The sequence below is a fragment of the Petaurus breviceps genome, unplaced genomic scaffold (assembly GCF_028583685.1).
Source record: "Petaurus breviceps papuanus isolate PSGF00001 unplaced genomic scaffold, PetGlider_PUasm1.0 64, whole genome shotgun sequence".
Taxonomy (NCBI): Eukaryota; Metazoa; Chordata; class Mammalia; order Diprotodontia; family Petauridae; genus Petaurus; species Petaurus breviceps.
In genome coordinates, this window is record NW_027186428.1 from 899125 (window position 1) to 919174 (window position 20050).

At 38.1% G+C, this 20050-nt stretch overlaps 1 protein-coding gene across 1 annotated transcript in view; it reads left to right on the forward strand.

The window, feature by feature from the left end:
• The first annotated feature begins 311 nt into the window (after positions 1-311).
• The window catches only part of RCOR1 (REST corepressor 1), a 138790-nt gene continuing 119051 nt past the window's right edge, over positions 312-20050 (forward strand). The window contains exons 1-2 of the mRNA XM_069103748.1: positions 312-737; positions 901-960. Coding sequence (XP_068959849.1) covers positions 380-737; positions 901-960 — 418 coding nt within the window. The 5' untranslated portion in view covers positions 312-379. The remainder of the gene's footprint in view (positions 738-900; positions 961-20050) is intronic.

Here is a 20050-nt window from a genome sequence, read left to right on the forward strand (position 1 = left end):
TGGGTTCGGCTGAGCTCCCTCTCTGTTCCTCCTCCCCTCCCCTGCCCTCTCTCCTCCCCCCTCCCCCCTACTCCCTGCTCCCAGAGTAGTTGAGCCAGTGAAGTGCGGGCGGCGATGAGAGCGAAAGTTGCGCTTGGCTTCGAGCTGGGGCGTTGAAGCGGCTCCGCGTACCCGGCTGCCGTCACAAGTCTCTCCCTCAGCCCTCTCTCCCTTCGGGCAGCCCCGATTCCAACTGTCGCCCCCCGGAGCCCCGGGCCCCCGGTCCCCTCGGCGGGCGGCGGGCGCGCCCCCTCCCTGCGCCCTCGCGGCGAGCCTCCCCTCCGCCTCGCCCCTCAGCCTCACTTTGCTCCCTCCTCCCCGCGCCCCGCCGTCCCCTTCGATGCCAGCCATGGTGGAGAAGGGCCCGGAGGTGCTGGGGAAGAGGAGGGGGAGGAATAATGCCGCTGCCTCCTCGGCCGCCGCCGCCAACGCCGCCGCCGCCACCACTACTGCCTCCTCCTCCTCTTCCTCCTCCTCCTCCTCCTCCGCAGCCGCTGCTGCCGCCGCCTCAGCCTCAGCCTCCGCCTCGGCCTCTGCCGCCTCTGCCTCCTCCGCTGCAGCCTCCGCCTCGGCCGCCGGCTCCGCCAATAATGGCCATAATAAAAGTTTGGCAGCGGCTGCCGCCGCGGCGCCCAATGGAAATAGCACCAACTCCTGGGAGGAAGCGAGCTCGGGCTCCTCGAGTGATGAAGAGCATGGTAGGTGATAGCCTCAAACTCGAGCCGAGGCTACCCTGCCTCCAATTTCCCCCTCCCCCCCCCCCCCTTCCGCCCTGGCGACCCTGTCGCCCCCTCCTGCCCAGCTTCCAAACTCTGCTCGGAGCCCTCGCTGACTTCCCTCCTATTCTCCTTTTATTTGCAGGAGGAGGTGGCATGAGAGTCGGACCCCAGTACCAGGCAGTGGTCCCCGATTTTGATCCTGGTGAGTTTGGCACCCTTGGGGGTGGGGGGGGTGGTCCTCCAGACATTGGGTGAGCTGCCCCTGCTTGGGGTGGAAGAGTAGGGTATCTAGAACCTGAGACGGATTGGGTAGGGTAGTAGCCTCAAACTGGTTAGAGACGGTGCTGGGGGACTTTGCTGGTGTGTATGTCCTTGGTTGTTGCACACGAGTCTTTCCAGGTGGGTTATATTTGAGGGACAGTCACTCCACCCTTTTCATTTCTTGGGGAGAAAATCTTACGGGAAAACGTAGATCATGTGGATTTTAAGGAGTGTGAGGGGATTTGGGTAGGGAGTGGAGATCAAATCAACAACTTTCTTTTTGTGTGTGTTCGCCCTGCTGTCCAAGGGAAGAACAGCAAGGGGGGGTAGGAGGGAGGGAGAACGTGTTCTGCCAACGTGCCTCCAGACTTAAAAAAAGATGATTTCTCCTTCACGAAATACCAGTGTAACTTATGATTTGATATGTATCCTCCGGAGAGCTGAGAATGTATCGATAGCGGGGATGTAGAGTGGAAGCAATTGTATTGACTCCATTCTGGCTCAGGTGTGGTTAGTTTCACATTCACCGTGATTATGGTAGTGAAGTAGCATCTAGCAAGCTAAATGGACTTAATGAAATTTCACTGACCACATAGAATAGACATCCCTACCCAATCAATTATTACTCAAGATTCCCTTTTCTTCCGTTCTGTCATGCTGAGCCATTGCTTCCCTCCTTATTCCCGATTTTGAAATGTCAAGGATGGATGGAATAAGGACAAAATACTTATTGTTTCAGTTTATAAGAGAAGTGGGTTCCAGAGGGCGCTTTGCAGGAAAAAAGAAGAAAAGCTTATTTAGCCAGGAGAGACTCTCATGTGGCAGTTTGCTTTTTTTTTGGAGGCTTCTTTGTAAATTTTTTTTTCCTTTGGAGGTAGTGGTTGTGGTAGTGGTGGGGGTGGAGGACAAGTTATGAAAATAAAATAATCAAAAGTCTCATCTTAAAGAATAGATTAATAAAAAAAAAAACAGCCCCAAATTCATCCCCTAGAAACAAGAACAGTACATTTTTGAAACGATATCCTGCTTGCTTTTATGTCCAAGATAATTTAAAGTGGTTTAGGAAGAAATCTGCATGCAAACAAAATAATTTTAGTTAGATTTTAATGCTTGGGATCTCAAGTTGTCAGTTTATTTGACGTGTTGGTTGGTGTATAGAATTCTTATAGGGAAGAAGTTGTATTTGGAAAAAAAAAACATTTTAAAACTTGACCCTTAGTCAAACACTCTTATTGGCTGAGGTTTTTAGACCTAGAGTTGCTTCATTTGTGTGTTTCAGACTTCTTTGAATAATGCATAATCTCTTTTCCATAGTATACTAACAGAAAATAGGATAGGACCAACCATTGAAATAGGTACAACTCTTAACTCTAGTTGTAAAGGTTTAAGGTATCTATTGTGGTTTGATATTTGAAGTTACCAAGTGGAGATGACTTTTGTCTTGTTCCCCTATACTTTGGACATGTACTTTTTTTTCTTGCAATTTTACCTTTCCTTGTAATTTTGATAATGTCTATTTTAAGTGAAAATAAATCTTTTAAACTGTGTAGATAGAATATCAGTACATAAAAGGCTTGAGCTTAAAAAAAACCCTCCATGTTACTTTGTAATAATTTTTATTACCTGAATTTGAAGAGTGCCCCTCCCATTTTTATAGTCACTTCTCATTTGTTTGAAGGACGGAGCAGACTTAGGAAACTAGGCTGGGCTCCCCTTCACCCCTTCCTCCCCCCATTCTTACACATGACTCCTCCATTCCTTAGCCACCAGGGGAAGCATATTGTTTTTTGGTTACAGTTGACCCTTTCTTCAGTTTGTAGGTCAAGCTCATCATTTCTTTTGCATATTTAAAGTAGAACTTGTCACCAAGTATCCACAAAATACTGTGTATTTTTTCAGTCACTCTCTCAGATCTTCTAGTTTTAACAAGTTGCAACTATCTTGGCTTAATTTGATACATTTTGGTTACATTTATTTGAAACCTTTTACTTAAATGTTTTGAATGGGCCACAAGAAAAGGTGACAGATTGGGAACTAAAAAAGATATAAAAATTTGGCTTTTTAGCTGAATACAGCTGGTCTGACATTATAATTTAATGTTTTATGGCATCATTAGCAATTTAGGATTTGACTTGTTTATTCTCCCATGGAAGAGTATAGTAACAGCTTATATTTTAACTGCCTAACACTTTTCAAGGAGACATTTACCAGTTATGGGCTTATTAGAAGCCCCTTATTGTAAAAAGTAAAACATTGTAGATATTCTTCTGGTAAATAGTACAACTTGCCTGTTGTTGTTTTGTGTAAACATTTCTGAATGCTATTTTATTTTTTAACAAAAATGAAAAATTTGAACTGTGATAATAAATTTCAAACAATACCAGTCTGAAATGGTGAATATATCAGAAAATTGGTGTTGGTTCTAGGTTAAAGCTTGATTAAAAGTTGTGTTTTTGGCCTTATTGTAATTTTGCAACTAATGGCTCTCTTGTTTATTGATCTATACTTACAGAAATAAAAAAAAACCACACCAAATAATTGGGGTAGAAGGGAAGTAGAGACATTAATTTTGGAAATTTATGATCATTCTTTTTTATTTCCTTTCTTTTTAGACTAGCTAAGTATAATAATGGGAAATCACTCTTCAGGGAAGTTTATTCATTTTAAGATTATACTGGTCCCTTATTGCTTTTTCTGTTTACTTTTTGGCCATGTTACCTTTCGTTAGCTTTTCTACCAGATATCAGTGAAGAGAAAGTGAAAATTAGATTTAACAAGTGTCACTTTTTTTAAGTAAAGTATTTGGGGGGATAGTAAAGGATGAAGGGATGACTGGCTAAAGAGTAATTTTTAGACTCTTATTGTTATTTATCTGCAATATAGTCTTCCATTAAGTTTATTTAATGGTACTATGTAACTTATTATAAAGTTGGGATAATATTAAACCCCTTCCCCCTTTTATAGACCAATTTGGGTATACAGTCATTCTGTCATGAAATTTGTGAATAACAATGTTGATTCAGTTCTTACAATTTAATTAAGAGCTAAGCTAGATCAATGAAGTACTACTTGAAAAAATCAGTAATAAAGTCATCTTAATTACTGTCTGTTTACATTGGGAGAGAAAGGTTTTAGTAACATTCAGAATAAAAAATGTGAAAGTTGAAATTGTAATGCAGGGAAATGAACCTTTTACTTAGAATAAACTTTTGTTGTTTGAAGAAAGTATTTTCCTCAGAATTTGGATCATATGGACCCCAGTGATGTTTTTTAGGTTTTTTTTTTTGAGTTTCATTAAATCTTTACCTTTGACTTTGCTCTCCTTAGATCTGTTACCTATCACAAAGAAAATTATCTCAGTTCTACTTATTAGTCTACAGTTCACTATGTTCCTAAGTCATGGATATTATTTTGAAATAGTTAATGTGGTTTTTCCTATGTAAAATGTGAAAACTCCTATAATTTTATTAGTATACTTTATAGTAGTCTATTAAAGTTTTTGATCTTAGCTATCCTATAGTTCAGTAAGGTTATCATATTCTCTTTTTTTTGTATTCCAGTTGTATTTATTTCAGTGGTGTCAGTCAATAAGCATTTTAAGTCTTTGCTATGTGCCAGGCAGTGTGCTAAGCCCTGGGGATGCAAAGAATGGCAAAAAACTGTCCATACTTTCAAGGAGTGTACATTTTAATGTGGAAGGCAACACTAACTAGTGTTACTATAGTGTTTCTAGTTTTCTATAGCTAGTTATATATAGAGTAGGTGGAAGGTAACCCAAAGGGGGAGGCTAGGGAAATATTTTGTGTAGAAGGTGGGATTTGAGATCTGTCTTGAAGGAAATCAAGAAGCAAACAAGAAGCAGAGTTGAGAAAGAAGGGCATTCCCTTCTTCTACTTAGTAGTCAAAGTAGCCTTCCAAAAGAGCAGGTCTGATCATGTTACTGCCTTACTCAATAAACTACAGAGACTCCCTAGCACCTCCAGAATAAAATATAAAGTACAAGGTATACTTTATATATCTGCTTGGCATTCAAAGCCCTTAGTAATCTGCCCTTCCATCACCCTGCATTCCCTTTCTCCCATTTATTCTTTGATCCAGTGATATTAGCAAGAAAGATATTCTATCTCCCAACTCCTGTTCATTTTCACTGACTACCTCTCATACCTGGAATGCTTTCTCCTCATTTTTGTCTCCTTGCTTCCCTGGTTTCCTTTAAGTTTTTGCTAAAGTCTACCTTCATAGGAAACTTTTCCTGACTCCCTAGCACCTTCTTTCTGTTGACTATTTCCACTTTATGCTCTACATAACTTTTTTTGTACCTAGTTGTTTTCATGTTGTCTCCTGCATTAATTAAACTGTGAGCTTGAGAGCAGGGGCTGTCCTTTACCTTTCTTTGTATCCCCATGATTAGTGCAGTGCCTAGAATATAGTAGGTGCTTAATAAATGTTTATTGACTGATGAGGGGACAACCAGTATATAGGTAAGGAGATGGAGATGAGAGATGGAGTTGGGAGAGAGAAAGACTTGAAAGTAGGCCAGCATAGAGTGTATGGAGGGGAGTAGTGCTAGAAGACTAGGCCAGGTTATGGAGAGTTTTAAAAACCAAACAGGATTTTAAAAATTTGGTCCTAGAGGTGATAGGGAGCTGCTGGAGTTTGTGTAGGTATAATGACATGGTCAAACCTATTGCATATGAAAAATCATCTTAGCAGCTAAGTTGGAGTCTGGGTTGGAGTAGGAAGAGATTTGAAGCCAGGGAGCCCAGGCTCCTGGTGTATTTCAGAAGGTGAGGAGTGATGGGGTCCTGAACTAGAGTTGTTGTTATATGAGTGAATAGAAGGGGACTGTATGAGAGATGTTGTGAAATTAAAAATAAGATTTGATAGCACATTGGATATGTGGAGTGAATGAGGATAACACTGAACTTTTGAGCCAAAGTGATGGTAAGGATGATGGTACTCTCAGTTGTGATAATTACTTTAAAAATTTTAAGCATCCACTATGTTCCAGTACTGTGCTAATTGTTTTACAAATATTGTCTCATTTTATCTTCAACATAAACCTGGGAGGTTTTACAAATGAGGAAATTGAGGCACATAAGGGTTAAGTGCCTTTTCCCAGGGACATTTAGGTGGTGCTGTGGGTAGAGGGCTGGGTCCTTGAGTCAGGAAGACTCATTTTCCCAAGTTCAAATCCTATTTCAGACTTACTAACTGTATGGTCCTAGGCAAGTCACTTAACTCTGCTTGCCTTGGTTTCCTCATCTGTAAAATGAGCTGGAGAAGGAAATGGCAAACCTTTGCAGTATCTTTACCAAGAAAACCCCCAGTGGGGTCATGAACAGTCTGACACAATTGAAAATGACTGAGCAATAAGATGACTTTCCCCAGGGTCACATAGGTAATGGTGCCTGAGGTTGCATTTGAATTCAGGTCTTAATTCCAACTCCTGGGCTCTATCCACCATGCCACATAGTTCCTGCTACACAATGATAGGGAAGTTTGGAAGAGGGAGAGGTTAAGAGGAAAGATAATTCTGTTTTGGATGTGCTGATTTTGGGTGCTGAGTATGGGATGCCAATGGGACATCCTATTCAAAATGTTGAAGTGGTAGTTGGAGATGCTTAGCTTTTAGGTCAGGAAATAGATTTGTGATACCTATGTAGATCTGGTAATTATCTACATAGAGAAGATAATTAAACCCTTGGGAGCTGAAAGGAGAGAATGAAGAGAGAAGAGGGCCCAGGATAGAGCCTTGAGGGACCATAGGTGTGACACAGTTAAAGAGTAAGAGAGACTGAGAAATCAGTTGGACAGGTAAGAGAACCATGCCATGAAAACTTAGAAAAGACAGAGTATTCAGAAGGTGATCAATAGTGTCTTATACTGCAGATAAATCAAGAGAGATCAGAATTGATAAAAGGTCATTAAATTTGACAATTAATAGATCACTAGTAATTTAAGAGATGTTAGAAACCAGATTGTAGAGGATTTAGGAGAGATGGAGAAGTAGAGGAGTAGAAACACCTATTATGGATGGCTTTCTCCATTTTAGCCTTGCAGGGAAGGAAAGATAAGTGGATGATAGCTAGCCTGGTTGTTAGGACTAAGTGAGGGTTTTTTAAGGATGAGGGAGACCTAGGCATCTTTGTAGGCACCAGTAAAGGAACTGATAGATAGAGATTGAAAATAAAAGTGGGAAGGATAGTAAGAGTAGGAACAATTTGCTGGAGAGTTTGGGGCAGAATGGGTTCAAAGGTACATCTAAAGGAGTTTGCCATGGCAACAAGGGCCACCTCTTCATCTGAGACTGGAGTGAAGGAGGAGATAGTTGGAGAAAATGAATCTGGAAGAAGAGAGAATTCTTGGGGAATAGTGTCAAAACATTTTTTTTCTTTTGTTTAAGTATGAGGTGAAATTCTAGGCTAGGTAGGGGGGAGGAAGTGCAACAGGAAGGAGAGAGATGAATGTTCAGAGAGTAGATAGTGAATCAGTTAGGGAGAAATAAAATGTTTCTCTTGCTTCAGTGAGGGCCTAGTTTATATTAGATAACAAAATTGTAGTAGGTCCATCATTGTCTTGTAGCTCTGTTCAGTAAGGGTATATAGGAGTAAAGGAGGGGGATCGTAGAGGCAATCCAGGGTTGGGGCTTGTTGAGGACTGATAATAATGAGGGGGCAAGGATTGCAGGGCAGAGTTAGTATAGACTTGAATTGGTACATTGAAGGGTTGAGATTGGGAAGTGAGTAGAATATAATCAGTATGGGGGTAATGGCCTGGGAAAGAACTGAGTTGAAAGTTGACTTTGGTGCTTTGCCTCCTGGCTGGTGTTTTTTATGTCAGTTTCTTTTTTTTTTTTTTTTTGGCTATTTTGGAGGGGGGAAGGCAGGCCAATTAGGGTTAAGTGACTTGCTGGTCTCATGGCTAGTTTTTATGTTGTGTCTGAGGCCGAATTTGAACTCATGTCCTCCTGACTCAGAGCCAGTGCTTTACTCACTGTGCCACCTAGCCGCCCCCTGCAGGAGAAATCTTAAGACATTTTAATGTCACAATCAGGTTCTCTGCCATCTCAGTCTTCTCTTCTGCAGACCTAAACTTCCTTACTTTCAGTTGTGGTTTGCTCTCTAGTTCTCTCACCCTTCTAGTCATCCTATTTTGGACATACTCCAGTTTATCTTTTCCAAATGTGATGCGCAGAATCAAATGGATTAGTTATATAATCTGACCAAGGTGAATATAATCTAAGTGTTAGTTACCTCATACTGGACACTATACCTCTCAATACAGCCTATGATAGCATTAGTTTTTTTGCCTTAAGAGTTGACATTGTTGACTCATTCTTTGACCTTGCAATCGACTTAAATTCTCAATTCTTTTTCATGGGACATGCCTAGCCATATCATCCCTATCTTATGTTTATCAAGTTGATTTTGTTCTTTTTTTTTTTAAACACACAAGTGTACCTTTATCCCTCCCTATTCAATTTTTGCTGAAGAGATAATAGATTTAGAGTTGAGCATTGTGTTTTTTTTCTCCCACTGGAGTTATATTAAGTATTATAGAAGATCCAAAGCTTTATTTAAATATGTTGTACAGATGAATTCTGTATACATTTACTATGGGCCCAAGTCAATTTAGTTTTTTTTTTAGCTCAAAGCAAAGATATTTAATGAAATGGCACAGTAAGAAAAGTAGCAAAACAATATTTCTTCCTTAAACCTATAACATTTTCTCCCACGAATACACTTACTCCATCTAGGAGGGGAAGGAGAAGGGAACACACAGCTAGGTAGGGTATATCCTTGGAGGCTGAGCATACACCTGCAATTCTGCAGGCCTGGAAATGTCTTCTTGTCATATTGTGAAATTCCTCCTGCTTCCTACTAGAACCTCCCTTAGGCCACACTGACCTTCCTGGATTTGCTGTCCCTACTGGACACTGCTCCACTGGATGCATTGCATGCATCTTCCACCTGAATCTGCTGTCTCTGCCATGCACTGCTCCCCTGTATGTGTAGCCTGTGCCAGATGCTGCCAAGCATGGCTCTTGTGAACTGGCTATAGAACTATAGAACTTTCCTTTGCTTCCAGTTTCTGAGGATGGTTGATTTCTTAGTACTAAATAATATGCTTTATGATAGAGTTTTCAGAAGAGAAAAGCTTGCAGAAAATAAATATTCTAAAATGCTAGGTTTTAATAGTCTCTGGCAATGAGTTCTGGTTCACCAAAAAATAAAATATCATTCTTAGAAGAATATTTAAAATTAGTGTAAAACCTCACTGATTAATTAAATGAGTAAGTCTAGTGAAGTTTGAGTTAGTGATTTTGTTACTTTCTGGTATGCATAATTATACACAAAAATCTCTTATATAGACATGTTATGTTAAAGGTCTGTTGCTGTGTGTGTGTGTGTGTGTGTGTGTGTGTGTGTGTGTATACACACACACTTAAGAGATCCTTTTTTCTTACCTAATACCAACAAAAACAGAAAAGGTCTTTTAAAAAATAAGCAAACTCCCAAATACCTTAAATCTAGTCATGGACCATAGGAGTTCCTGGATAGTATAGTGCCTGAATTAATAAGGTTTTATACTCTGTGGTCCTTATGGTTTGAGTATTTCATATTTGAGTATCAGAGGTCTTTATATGAGTATTTCTCCTTTAAGCTGATGAAAGCTATATTATAGAGCTCATACACTCAGAGTTTGAAGGGACTTTAATAGGTTGTCTCTTCTAACCCCCTCATTTTAAAGATGAGGAAGCAGCTGGGAGAGCTTAAGTGACTTGCTTAAATGGTAGAACCAGGATTTGTATCCAGGATCTCTGACTCCAAATCCATAATTTTTTCTGCTTTTTCACATTGGAGGAATTAGAAAGTTTGTTGAGAGAATTGCTGTGGATAAACTTTTCCAGAACAGTGAAAATTTAGGGAATTTAAAGGTGATTTTAAATTAAGTTTTTGTTTAATTTTGAAAAAAGTTAGACCCCAATAAAAGTATAGGAAAGTTTTTTTTCCCTTACCAGCTCCATTTGTATCCCTTTGTTGTCTTACAAATAAGACATACTACTAGACTTTATTGTGTGTACTAACACCCTTTACTAGAAAACTGTGAGCTTTGGTTAAAGAGTTTATAAAGAAGGGTATTATTTATAAATCTGTCAACTGACAACCTGAAGTCTATTTCAAGAAGTTGTAGTCAGAAGGTTGTTCTTTATATCCTTTCATTCTTCTTGTCCATAATACCATGTAGTAGCCTTCCAGAGACCAGTATGAAGAGCCTAAGAGCTGGGTCCCCAGGGGAATTGATCTTGAGGGGATTATGTTGACATTTTTTAAGGCTTCAGCATTTATGGATTGGGCAACTAGGAGACTCAGTGGATGGAGTGTTGCACTTGGAGTCAGGAGGACTCGAGTTCAAATCTAACCTCAGACATTTTACTACCCTTGTGACCTTGTACAAGTCACTTAATCCTGTTTGCTTCCATTTTCTCATCTATAAAATGAGCTGAAAGAAATGGTAAAATGCTACAGTATCCTTACCAAGAAAACCCCAAATGAGTTCATGAAGAGTTGGACAGACTGAAACAACAGAACAACAGCAATTATTGAAAGATAATTTGATCCTTTTTATGCATTCATTGTCTCTTCTAGTTAAACCAGCCACTAGCTCTTTACCAAACACAGCAATATTTCTTCTAACTTTGTAGGAGTGGTCTTCCATGCTTAGAATGTGCTTCGTTTTTATTTCTTCCTCACAGAATTCCCAGTTGCCTTTAAGAAAAAAACATAACACAGCTCAGATACCAACCTGAGACCTTTTCTTTTCCCCTTCTCCTCTTCCCCTTCTCTCCCTTCCCCCCATCATTAGTATACTCTCCCTTTGGAAATAACTGTATTAATTTATACATACTTTGTATTTGTTTGTGGACATGTTGTATCCCTCCAGTGGAATGTAAGCTCCTTGAAGTCATCACATTTTTTTGTTTCCCTAGCTCCTTGTGCAGCAGCTTTTAAGTGGTGGGAGCTTGATATATTTTGAGTTGTGGGGAGGAATTTTGCTACTGTATTTCTTTTTGTAGGGTCGGAAGTATTCTGGCCAATGAATGGCTGCCTATAGGTTTGTTAAAATTTCTGAGTCTGTGTTGTTTGACTGCTTTTGACTTTAAAAAAAAGGAATATTGGAGAGTTGGTCTAGAGTGATAATACTTTAGTTAAAGCATCTTATTTAAAGAGAAAGACTCTTATTAAAAAATGTACTCTAAGACCCCAGCTAGCCTGGGTCTTTCAGAGTAAGGTTAGGCATTGCTGTGGATCTTGGCATTGTGCTGAACTGCTACTCTTTATCACCTGGTCAGAGGCTATCTACTGTGGGATGCTGAGACAAGTCAAATGCCTTGCCCCCAGTCTCATAGGAAGACAATGACACCAGGGCTAGAGTGAACCTTGGGCTTCTGGTGCCAAATCCTGGGCTCTTTTCCAGGGTAGAGGATTAGCCAGGGAAATTATCTGCTTCAACATTTGTTGAAAAATTAAAATGTTTTGTTTTTTGTTCTTGTCTTATTTTTTCTGTGGAATAATGTTGGTATGAGGATCTTGGTGAATTCTCACTCATCTTTAGACCTTTATTTTCAAGCTTTTATCATTTTTACTTCTCTGTAACTTCTCTGCCTCTGAGAGCAGTAAGAGATTAAGTGACTTTTCAGAGGTGGGGCTTGAACCTGGGTCTTCTTGTCTCCAAGACCAGCTATCTTTTATGCCACTGAATCACAAATCCCTATTACTTATTATACTTACTTAAAGGTAAAAATAAAAGGGTAGTTAAAAAAAAACATTATCTATCCTACAGGTAGTGGGATTGAAAGCATTATCTTACAGATAATTTTCCAGATGAGGAAACTGTGTGTCAGAGGTAAAAATGACTTAACCAAAATTATGCAGACACAGCTAGTACATTTCAAAGCTAGGACTTGCATTCAGGTCTTCTGACTCTTAGGACCAAGTTACTTCTGCTGACCAATGACAATAGCACTGTTGTTGACCTGTCTAGTTTCTTGCGTACATCATAGGCTTAGTCCATCATAGCCTAAACTCTTAGTTTCTTCAGCAAGAGTACTACACAATGATAGTTGGTATCCACGGTAAGCATTTATTTCAGTTCCTCTCCCTATATTTTACAGATGAGACCTCTGAGGCTCATTCACAGTGACTTGGATTTAGGTCATATTGTGAGTTAGTGGAAAAGGTGGGACCAAAACCAGGTTTCTTGATTCTTGTTTAGTGTTTTTTACATGTATTATCACTCTTTGTCCAGTGTTATAGTGATAGAGGATCAGGGTAATTATTTATCCACCTTGGAAGGTTGTTGGTTTTGTTTTTAGCTAAAGTCCTGATGAGATTAAAAAAAAATTTGGTTCTTTCCTCTAAAAATGGAAAGCTGCTCCTTGTTATCTGAGTATTCTAGTTAGTTACTAGAATTTGGCTAATAAAAGTTTTGTAATTTATTTCATATCTTGAGAGGAAGCTTAAAAAAAAAGATTTTTCTTTGCAATTGGAATTCCTTAGAGGGACAACTACTTAAAATTAGCAGAGAAAAATCACAAGCTTTGAATTTTTGTTTTAAAGTGTGATTTTTTTTTTTGGAGGGGAGTTTTATATTCTGCAAATATGTATTTCCTCATTTACCAGGAACTTGTGTGTTCCTTAACTTCTTCTCCTTGACCATAATTTACTGAAGTAAGAGAATTGTGATTTTCAAAAGACTGTTATCTTCTCAGTTTTGGCTGCTAGCCTGTAAGGTGTAGAAATTGCTAAGATGTTTCCTTGACTTTGAGAGATACTCTTGAACAGCTCTACTATTTTGTTGGTAATATCTGATTTTTTCACTACAAGTTGTTGAGAGTATGATACAGTATAGAATATTTACCTGAGACAGGAAGCCAAATTTCATTAGCATTCAGTTACATATTTTTGGAGAGTTTTTAAAAAAAAAGAACATCTTGCTTTCGGAAGGAGAGAATAGAGTATGAGTTCTTCTTTCTAAAGCTAATGGCATTTTGTTCTCCTGCTTCCTTACAATAACAATTAGTCTAGACAATTTTTTTTCCTTTTTTTTGGTGTTAGTTTTGAACATGGATATTTCAAAAGTATGGATTTATTATATAAATGGCTTTGTAAATTAGTGACTCCGATGCCCCTTGCCAATTTTTATTTTAAGCCTTCATCACAATATAATTGTAATATGCGAAGGGATAGTTTCAGTGAAACCTGGAAAGACTTGTATGAGATAATGCAGAATGAACTGAGCAGAACAAGAACATTTTAAATAATGACAGTGTAAAAACAAATAACTTTCAAAGATTTGAGAACTCTGATCACCCACTGTGATTCCATAAGACTTGTGATGGAGCATGTTACTCTACTTCCTGACAGGTGATAGATTCAGAGTACAGAATGAAAAGTAGTTTTTATATGTAGTCAAAATTTTGGAATTTGCTTGATTATATTTGTTTCAAGACCCCTGTTCCCGTCCCCATGTCACCCCTCCTCCCCCCACATTGGAATGAGTAGGAAGGAGGAAGAGGAAATCAGTTTTTGTTGATTGAAAGCAAAGCAAAATAAGATATTATTTTTGTTAGAATATTTTCTTTACACTAAAATGCTGATGAAACTAGGGTCATAGGTTTGTTCTGTCTTGCAGAGAGGAAACTTAATGACTATAGGCAGGCCTGACTTATAAGTCACTTTGCTATTTTGTGCCATTAGTTTAAGGTAGACTTGAATAAGAGCCAATGGTTATTACTACCAGAAAGACTTCACAGAACGAAGGATATGCTGATTCAATAACATTGTCATCTTATGAGGACAACACTTTTTCCCCTCCTTATTTGTCAACCCTGCATAGCTTGGAAAGAGCCAAACAAAAAGACTGAGGAAAATGGAGCGAAGTATACAGTTCTTTTTGCTTATCTATATTGTTTGTGGCCATATGGCTCTAAGTGTAATATTAGTAGTTAGAGTTCTAGGGTTGGCAAAAATTGCTCTGTGGCCACCTTCATTTGTTCTTTCACTATCAGGAAAGGAGGAATATGACAAAAGGAGTCCATCCTTACAACCAAAACTTGCTTTCCTGTTGTGTGCTAAGTTGAAATGGTCAATACCCACAGCTTGGTTTTGGACTAAAAGTGAATCATCCCCCTCTTCTGGTTAAGTGTGATATTGTCCAACTCTAGGTTGCCAAAAATAATGATGGAGCTACTCCTTTTTCCAGGCAGGATCAAGAGCCCTGTTTTGATGTACAATTTTCTAAAAAAAAGAAACTGAAGTATTTGTGATCATGAACTAGTTTCACAAGGATTGGAACCTTCTAGGGTTTTTGGGTGCATTTACTTGAGAGTATTAATTACTGTAGTTACATGAGTGAGCAAAATTATCTTGAATATGCATATTCAAGAAGAGACCTTTATGTTGTTTAATTCCTGCTTCTAAAAAGGGGTACATTTGTTTAAGGTTCTTTTTCTTTCTTTCCTTATTTTTTTTCTCAAGTTAAGATCTGCCTTCTCTCCTTCCCACCTCCTCCAATCCCCAATTGGGAAAATTTGGGCAAGCAAGAATAACAAAATCCTGGTTACAAAAATGGAGAGTCAAGTAAAATAAATTCTCCCAGTGATTCATGTCCAAATTCCCCTCCCTTACCCCCTCCCCCCAGCCCTTCTCAGTTTGCACTCTTGAGTTCATCACTCTGTCTATTCAGGAGGTAAGTAATCTGTTTGATGATGAATCCTCTGGAATCATGGTTATTCATTGTGATGATCAGAGTCCCTAAGTTTGTCATAGTTGATTGTTTTCATAATGCTGTTGTAGAAGTTATTCTAGTTTTTCTCATTTTACTCTGCATCAGTTCTTACAAGTATTTTCAGGTTTTTTCTGAAACCATCCCCATCATTTTCTTCAACAAAATAGAATTCTCTCATATTAATATACTATGATTTGTTCAGCTGTTTTCCAATTTTTGGTCATCCCTTCAGTTTTCAATTCTTTGCCACTGCAAAGCGAGCTATTATAAATGTTTTTGTACATATTGGTCCTTTTCCTCTTTTTTTTTCCTTTGGGGGTATAGACCTAGTAGTTGTCTTGCTGGGTTAAAGTAGACACATTTTAATAGCTTTTTAGGCTTAGTTCCAAATTACTTTCCAGTATAATCAGACCAGCTCACAGCTCCATGAACAGTATCATCAGAGTACCTGTTTCAAATGCTTTTCTAGCATTTGTCACTTTTCTGCCAATCAAAGGGGTATGAGATGGTATCTTAGAGGTGTTTTTAATATTCATTTCTCTAATTATTAGTGATTTAGATATGGCTAATGATAGCTTGGATTTCTTTTCCTGAAAACTGCCCGTTTGTATATATTTTTGACTATCACTTGGGTATCACTTGGCTCTTATTCTTATGAATTTGAATCCTTAGACATGAGACAGACTTTTTCAGAAAAACTTGGTGCAGAAAATTTCCCCCATCTGCCCGCTTTGCTTCTGATTCTAGCTGGATTGCTTTTGTTTGTGCAAAAGCCTTTTAACTTTTATCTAATCAAAATTGTCTATTTTTATTTTCTGTGACTTTTTGTTTGGTCATGAACTCTTTCTTTATCCATAGATCTGACATAATTTCTTCTTTGCTCCTCTAATTTGTTCATGATATCACCCTTGATCTCTAAGTCACATCCCATTTGGAGCTCATCTTAGTTTATATAGTGTGAGATGTTTGTCTAGACCTAGTTTCTGCCATAGTCCTTTCTAGTTTTCCCTATAGTTTTTCTTGAATAGTGAACTTTTTCTCCAATAGTATGTATCTTTGGATGTGTCCAACATGGCTCATTTACTTCTGTATATCATATACCCAATCTATTCTACTGATCCACCTTTCATTTTCTTATTTAGTATTAAACTGTTTTGATGATTACTGCTTTACAGTAGATTTTGAGATCTGGTATTGGTAGGACCCCTCCCTTCCCATTTTCCTTTCCACTAATTGTCTCAGTCTGCCTTCTCTGTCTGCCCTGGATCTTCGACCTGACACTTTGGCATCTATTTCTGTACCCTGCACTAAGTCAGGGTTTCCATGTATGGATCTGACACCTTGTGCTCAGATAGTCTTGGTTGTCTTTCAGTTTTTGCATGTTGGAGTACTCTTTGAACTATTTCCCTGGCATCCAGTTTCCAGTGTCCATAGACCTCTCAATCTGTCTCCACAAGCTGACCTGGGCAGAAAGTATGATTCACTTTGGTTTTTCTTGGATTTCTTGATCAGGACTTGGTGCATTTTCTAGATCTTTGTGGAGGAGTTGTATTGGGGGAGAATTTGGCTGTATTTCCTGCTACTCTGCCATCTTGGCTCCAGCTAATATAGTCCTGTTAACATAGTCAATGTCATAGAATGGAATTGAGATGCCTGATTTAATCTCCTGATTAAGCTTTTGAATCTGTAATTCATCAGTTCAGGTAATTGATTCACCAATATAAGTTGCAGCCCCTCTGTGACTTCTCATTCTGTGCAAGTCTTGTCTATATTTTTATATAAATCCTTCACTGAAAATTTACCCAACAAGCTGGTGGCCTTCCTCTTTTCTTTTAAAAAACATTGTTATCCTTTGTGTTTATACTCCCTACATTCCTGCCCTCCTCCCCCCCCCCCCCCAGCCATTCCTTATAACAAGGAATAAAAAAAAGAAAACCTAGTTCATTGAAACTGACACATTAACTGTTTTTTATTTTAATTTCATGGCTGCCATTGTATCACTCATCTATAGGCTAGTCATCTATTGTCTCATCCTCCTTAAGCTATAGGATTTTGTAATGATGAAAAATTTTGTAAGAAGCCAAGATAAGCTAAAATATCCAAGAGATCATGATTTTCCCAGTAACACAAAGTATTCTCTTCTCTTTTCCCTTCTCCATTTCATTCATACTTCCATAAATGTTTCCAGGGGTGTTCTTTGACCTGCAAAGAACTTGACTTAGAGGCACAGATAAAAAGCAGCTATTTGTGAAGGTGTCTTTGCCCTGGTTGAGGTGGATGATTAACTTTTTTGAATTTGGTATTGAGGAGTTGTCTGATTTGTGAACTGAGGCATGATTTTGGACTTATTTCAGCAATCTGTGGGGAACTTAGGGTAAACCCCTATTCTTTGCTCTTGTAAGTCTGGTTAATCATATCTTCTCCTGGAAGTTCATGTAACAGCCAAGAGATAAATGTTGTAGATGGGTTGATGGGCTCAAGTCTTTAGAAATACTGTAAGATGTGCCTAGACTCATGAGCATATACCTAATTTTGCTTGCTTTTTATTGAATTGAATTCTGGTACGGTCACTTGATTGCAACTCAATAAGTCAAATAACCCTGTAGAACCCTGTACTTGTCATCATTGACTCATATCCAGATCCAACTCTGTATCTCTTAACCCTACCTGATGGAGAATTCTCCTTTCAACCTAAGCCTAAAGCTTTTTAAAAGTAGTGTACACAAGGTATGGGAAGAAGTGACTGTACTTTTAACACACATAGCCTGATTGAGCATCTTTCAGTCTTGCTGAGTGGGGTTGAAGAGAATGGAAACAGAGAAATCATCACTTTAAGGTATTTAAATATATTCCAGAAAGTAATTTAATTTTCAGATCACTGAAGAAAGCAGGAGATGGTAGCCCATGAACGGTGACAAAGAAGCCTTAATGCTTCTGACTTTTAGAACATATTTTCTTTAAGCATTCAAACATTTTTGGACTGGCTAACTTGCCTTGAATGGGGAAATCTTTATGAACTTTTGTCATTAATGTTTGTAATTGTGATTATTAAAAAAATACCAAAACACCTGAATAGCTTGAGTAGTTAAAAACTTATGTCTTTGTTTTGCCTTCCTGAGTTGTTAAGTCTATAATAATCCAGAAGGAAAATTTCTACAGCTATCTCTGATAGCTTGAGTTTTTTATTCAAATCTTCCTTTAAAATGTATTTTATTTTGTGAATTGTCCAGAAGAGCTAGGCTTAATTGAAAGTCCACTTTTTGATTATTCTTTTTAATTAGCTCTGGAATTATGCCTCATGTATCATGTGGTTTTTTTTTTTTTTGAGTGGGTCCTTGTCCCTTGGTAGCAGTATTTTCAGAGTGTTTCTTGTAATTGATCAGAGGTTATGATGTGTGCATATTTCTCTAATGTAGCCATTTTTCAGGGTGTTAGCATCATCGTATAATAGGATGCCCATCAAAAAAGCCCATAGAAAACAGTTTGAAAGTACAGATATAGCATCTGGACATATGGTTAACCTTAACTTCTTTCCTCATATCCTCTACTTTTTTTTTTTTTTTGGCCATTTGGTACTGAAACAACAGAATTATTAAGGTGGCTGACTTTAATGATACTAAATATAGAACTTAATGTAGTACTATATGAAGGTTGCACTTTCTCACTGAAAATAGTTATTTTAAGTTGTTCTATAATATAGTGTATGTATAAATTTTTAAATATTTCATTTTTATGAAATGCTTTAAGCTTTATGTAGCACTTTACAAAGTGATTTCCCTAGAATAACTTTATGAGGCTTAAAATTTAGGTTGTTAGATATGATAGAAATAATTTGTGACATGTAAGAGTGTAAATAAAAGTTTTTAGGGTAACTTGGAGTGTACAGTTGTACGTTTCTACATAACTACTACCTGTATTATCATGATGCAGTTGAAAGAGTACTAGACTTGTAGTTAGAGGACCTGGGTTCAAATCCCAGTTCTGCCACTCATGTGTTAGGTAAATTAACTTATCTGGTTCCCAGTTTCATCTGTCAGTGTTTGGTCTGGATGCCCCAAAGATTAAGTTCCTTCCAGATTTTAGGAGGAATGATCATACCATTATTCAGTTCTATATCCAGATCTGTAACTCAAAAATAGTTCCCATTTATGCCATTTTACTACAAAGCACTTTGCTTATAACCCTGTGAAGCAGATAGTACAGGTGATATCATTGAAAAAATTGAAGCATAGCAAAATCGGATTTACCCAGGGTCACAGAGCTAGTTAGGGACAGAACTGGCATTTGACCAAAGTTTTTTAACTTAAGGTATCGTGTTTTTTCCACTTACTGCCTCTTAAGTAATCGAACTTATGGCTTTAATCTTATTTTCCTACAAAGGACTCAATGTTATTAGATGAACAAAATTTAATCTGAACCATTATATCTGAATTTCTATGCAGTGTGTCTTTGTGGTGATCAACAGGGGATTTTCTTTTCAGGTGGATAAAGAACTTTAATTCTGCTCTTCATGCACCACAATTCATCTTTTTCTAAAAAACTTGTTATGGGATAAGAATACATTGTATACTATTGTAATGAAGTTTCCTAAACTTTTTTTTTTTGTTGTTGTTTTGGAGGGGGAAGGCAGGGCAATTGGGGTTAAGTGCCTTGCCCAAGGTCACATGCTAGTTTTGTGCTAAGTGTCTGAGGCCACATTTGAACTTGGGTCCTCTTGACTCCAGGGCCAGTGCTCTATTCACTGCACCACCTAGCCACCCCAGTTGTCCTAAACTTGAAGAAATGTTTCTAAATTATATTTACCAGATGGTTTCTGTCATGCCTATATAGATTTCTTTAACATTTGCAATCTTAGTTTAAAATTCTCAAAGTGCATATATGGTTTTATAAAAATCCTATATTAAAAATTCACAACATTATTTTGATCATTATTTCTAGTTTGTCACTGTAGCCAAGATGAATTCATGTTAGTGGCAATGTATATGAATATAGTATGTAGTCCTAAATATAAAAGTAAACATTGCATCTTCCCCTGTACCTGGTGTAAATTACATGACATATTTGGCCTCAATACATGAATGCTTGAATTCATGAATATATGAAGATAATGAATGACTATAAAGTGGGTATGGTGTTTTAAGTTCATTTTTGAGGAGAGTGTACTGGTTAAAATTACAGTGTTGTAGGTAGAAGGTGTGTGTGTGTGTGTGTGTGTGTGTGTGAGTGTGTGTGTGTGT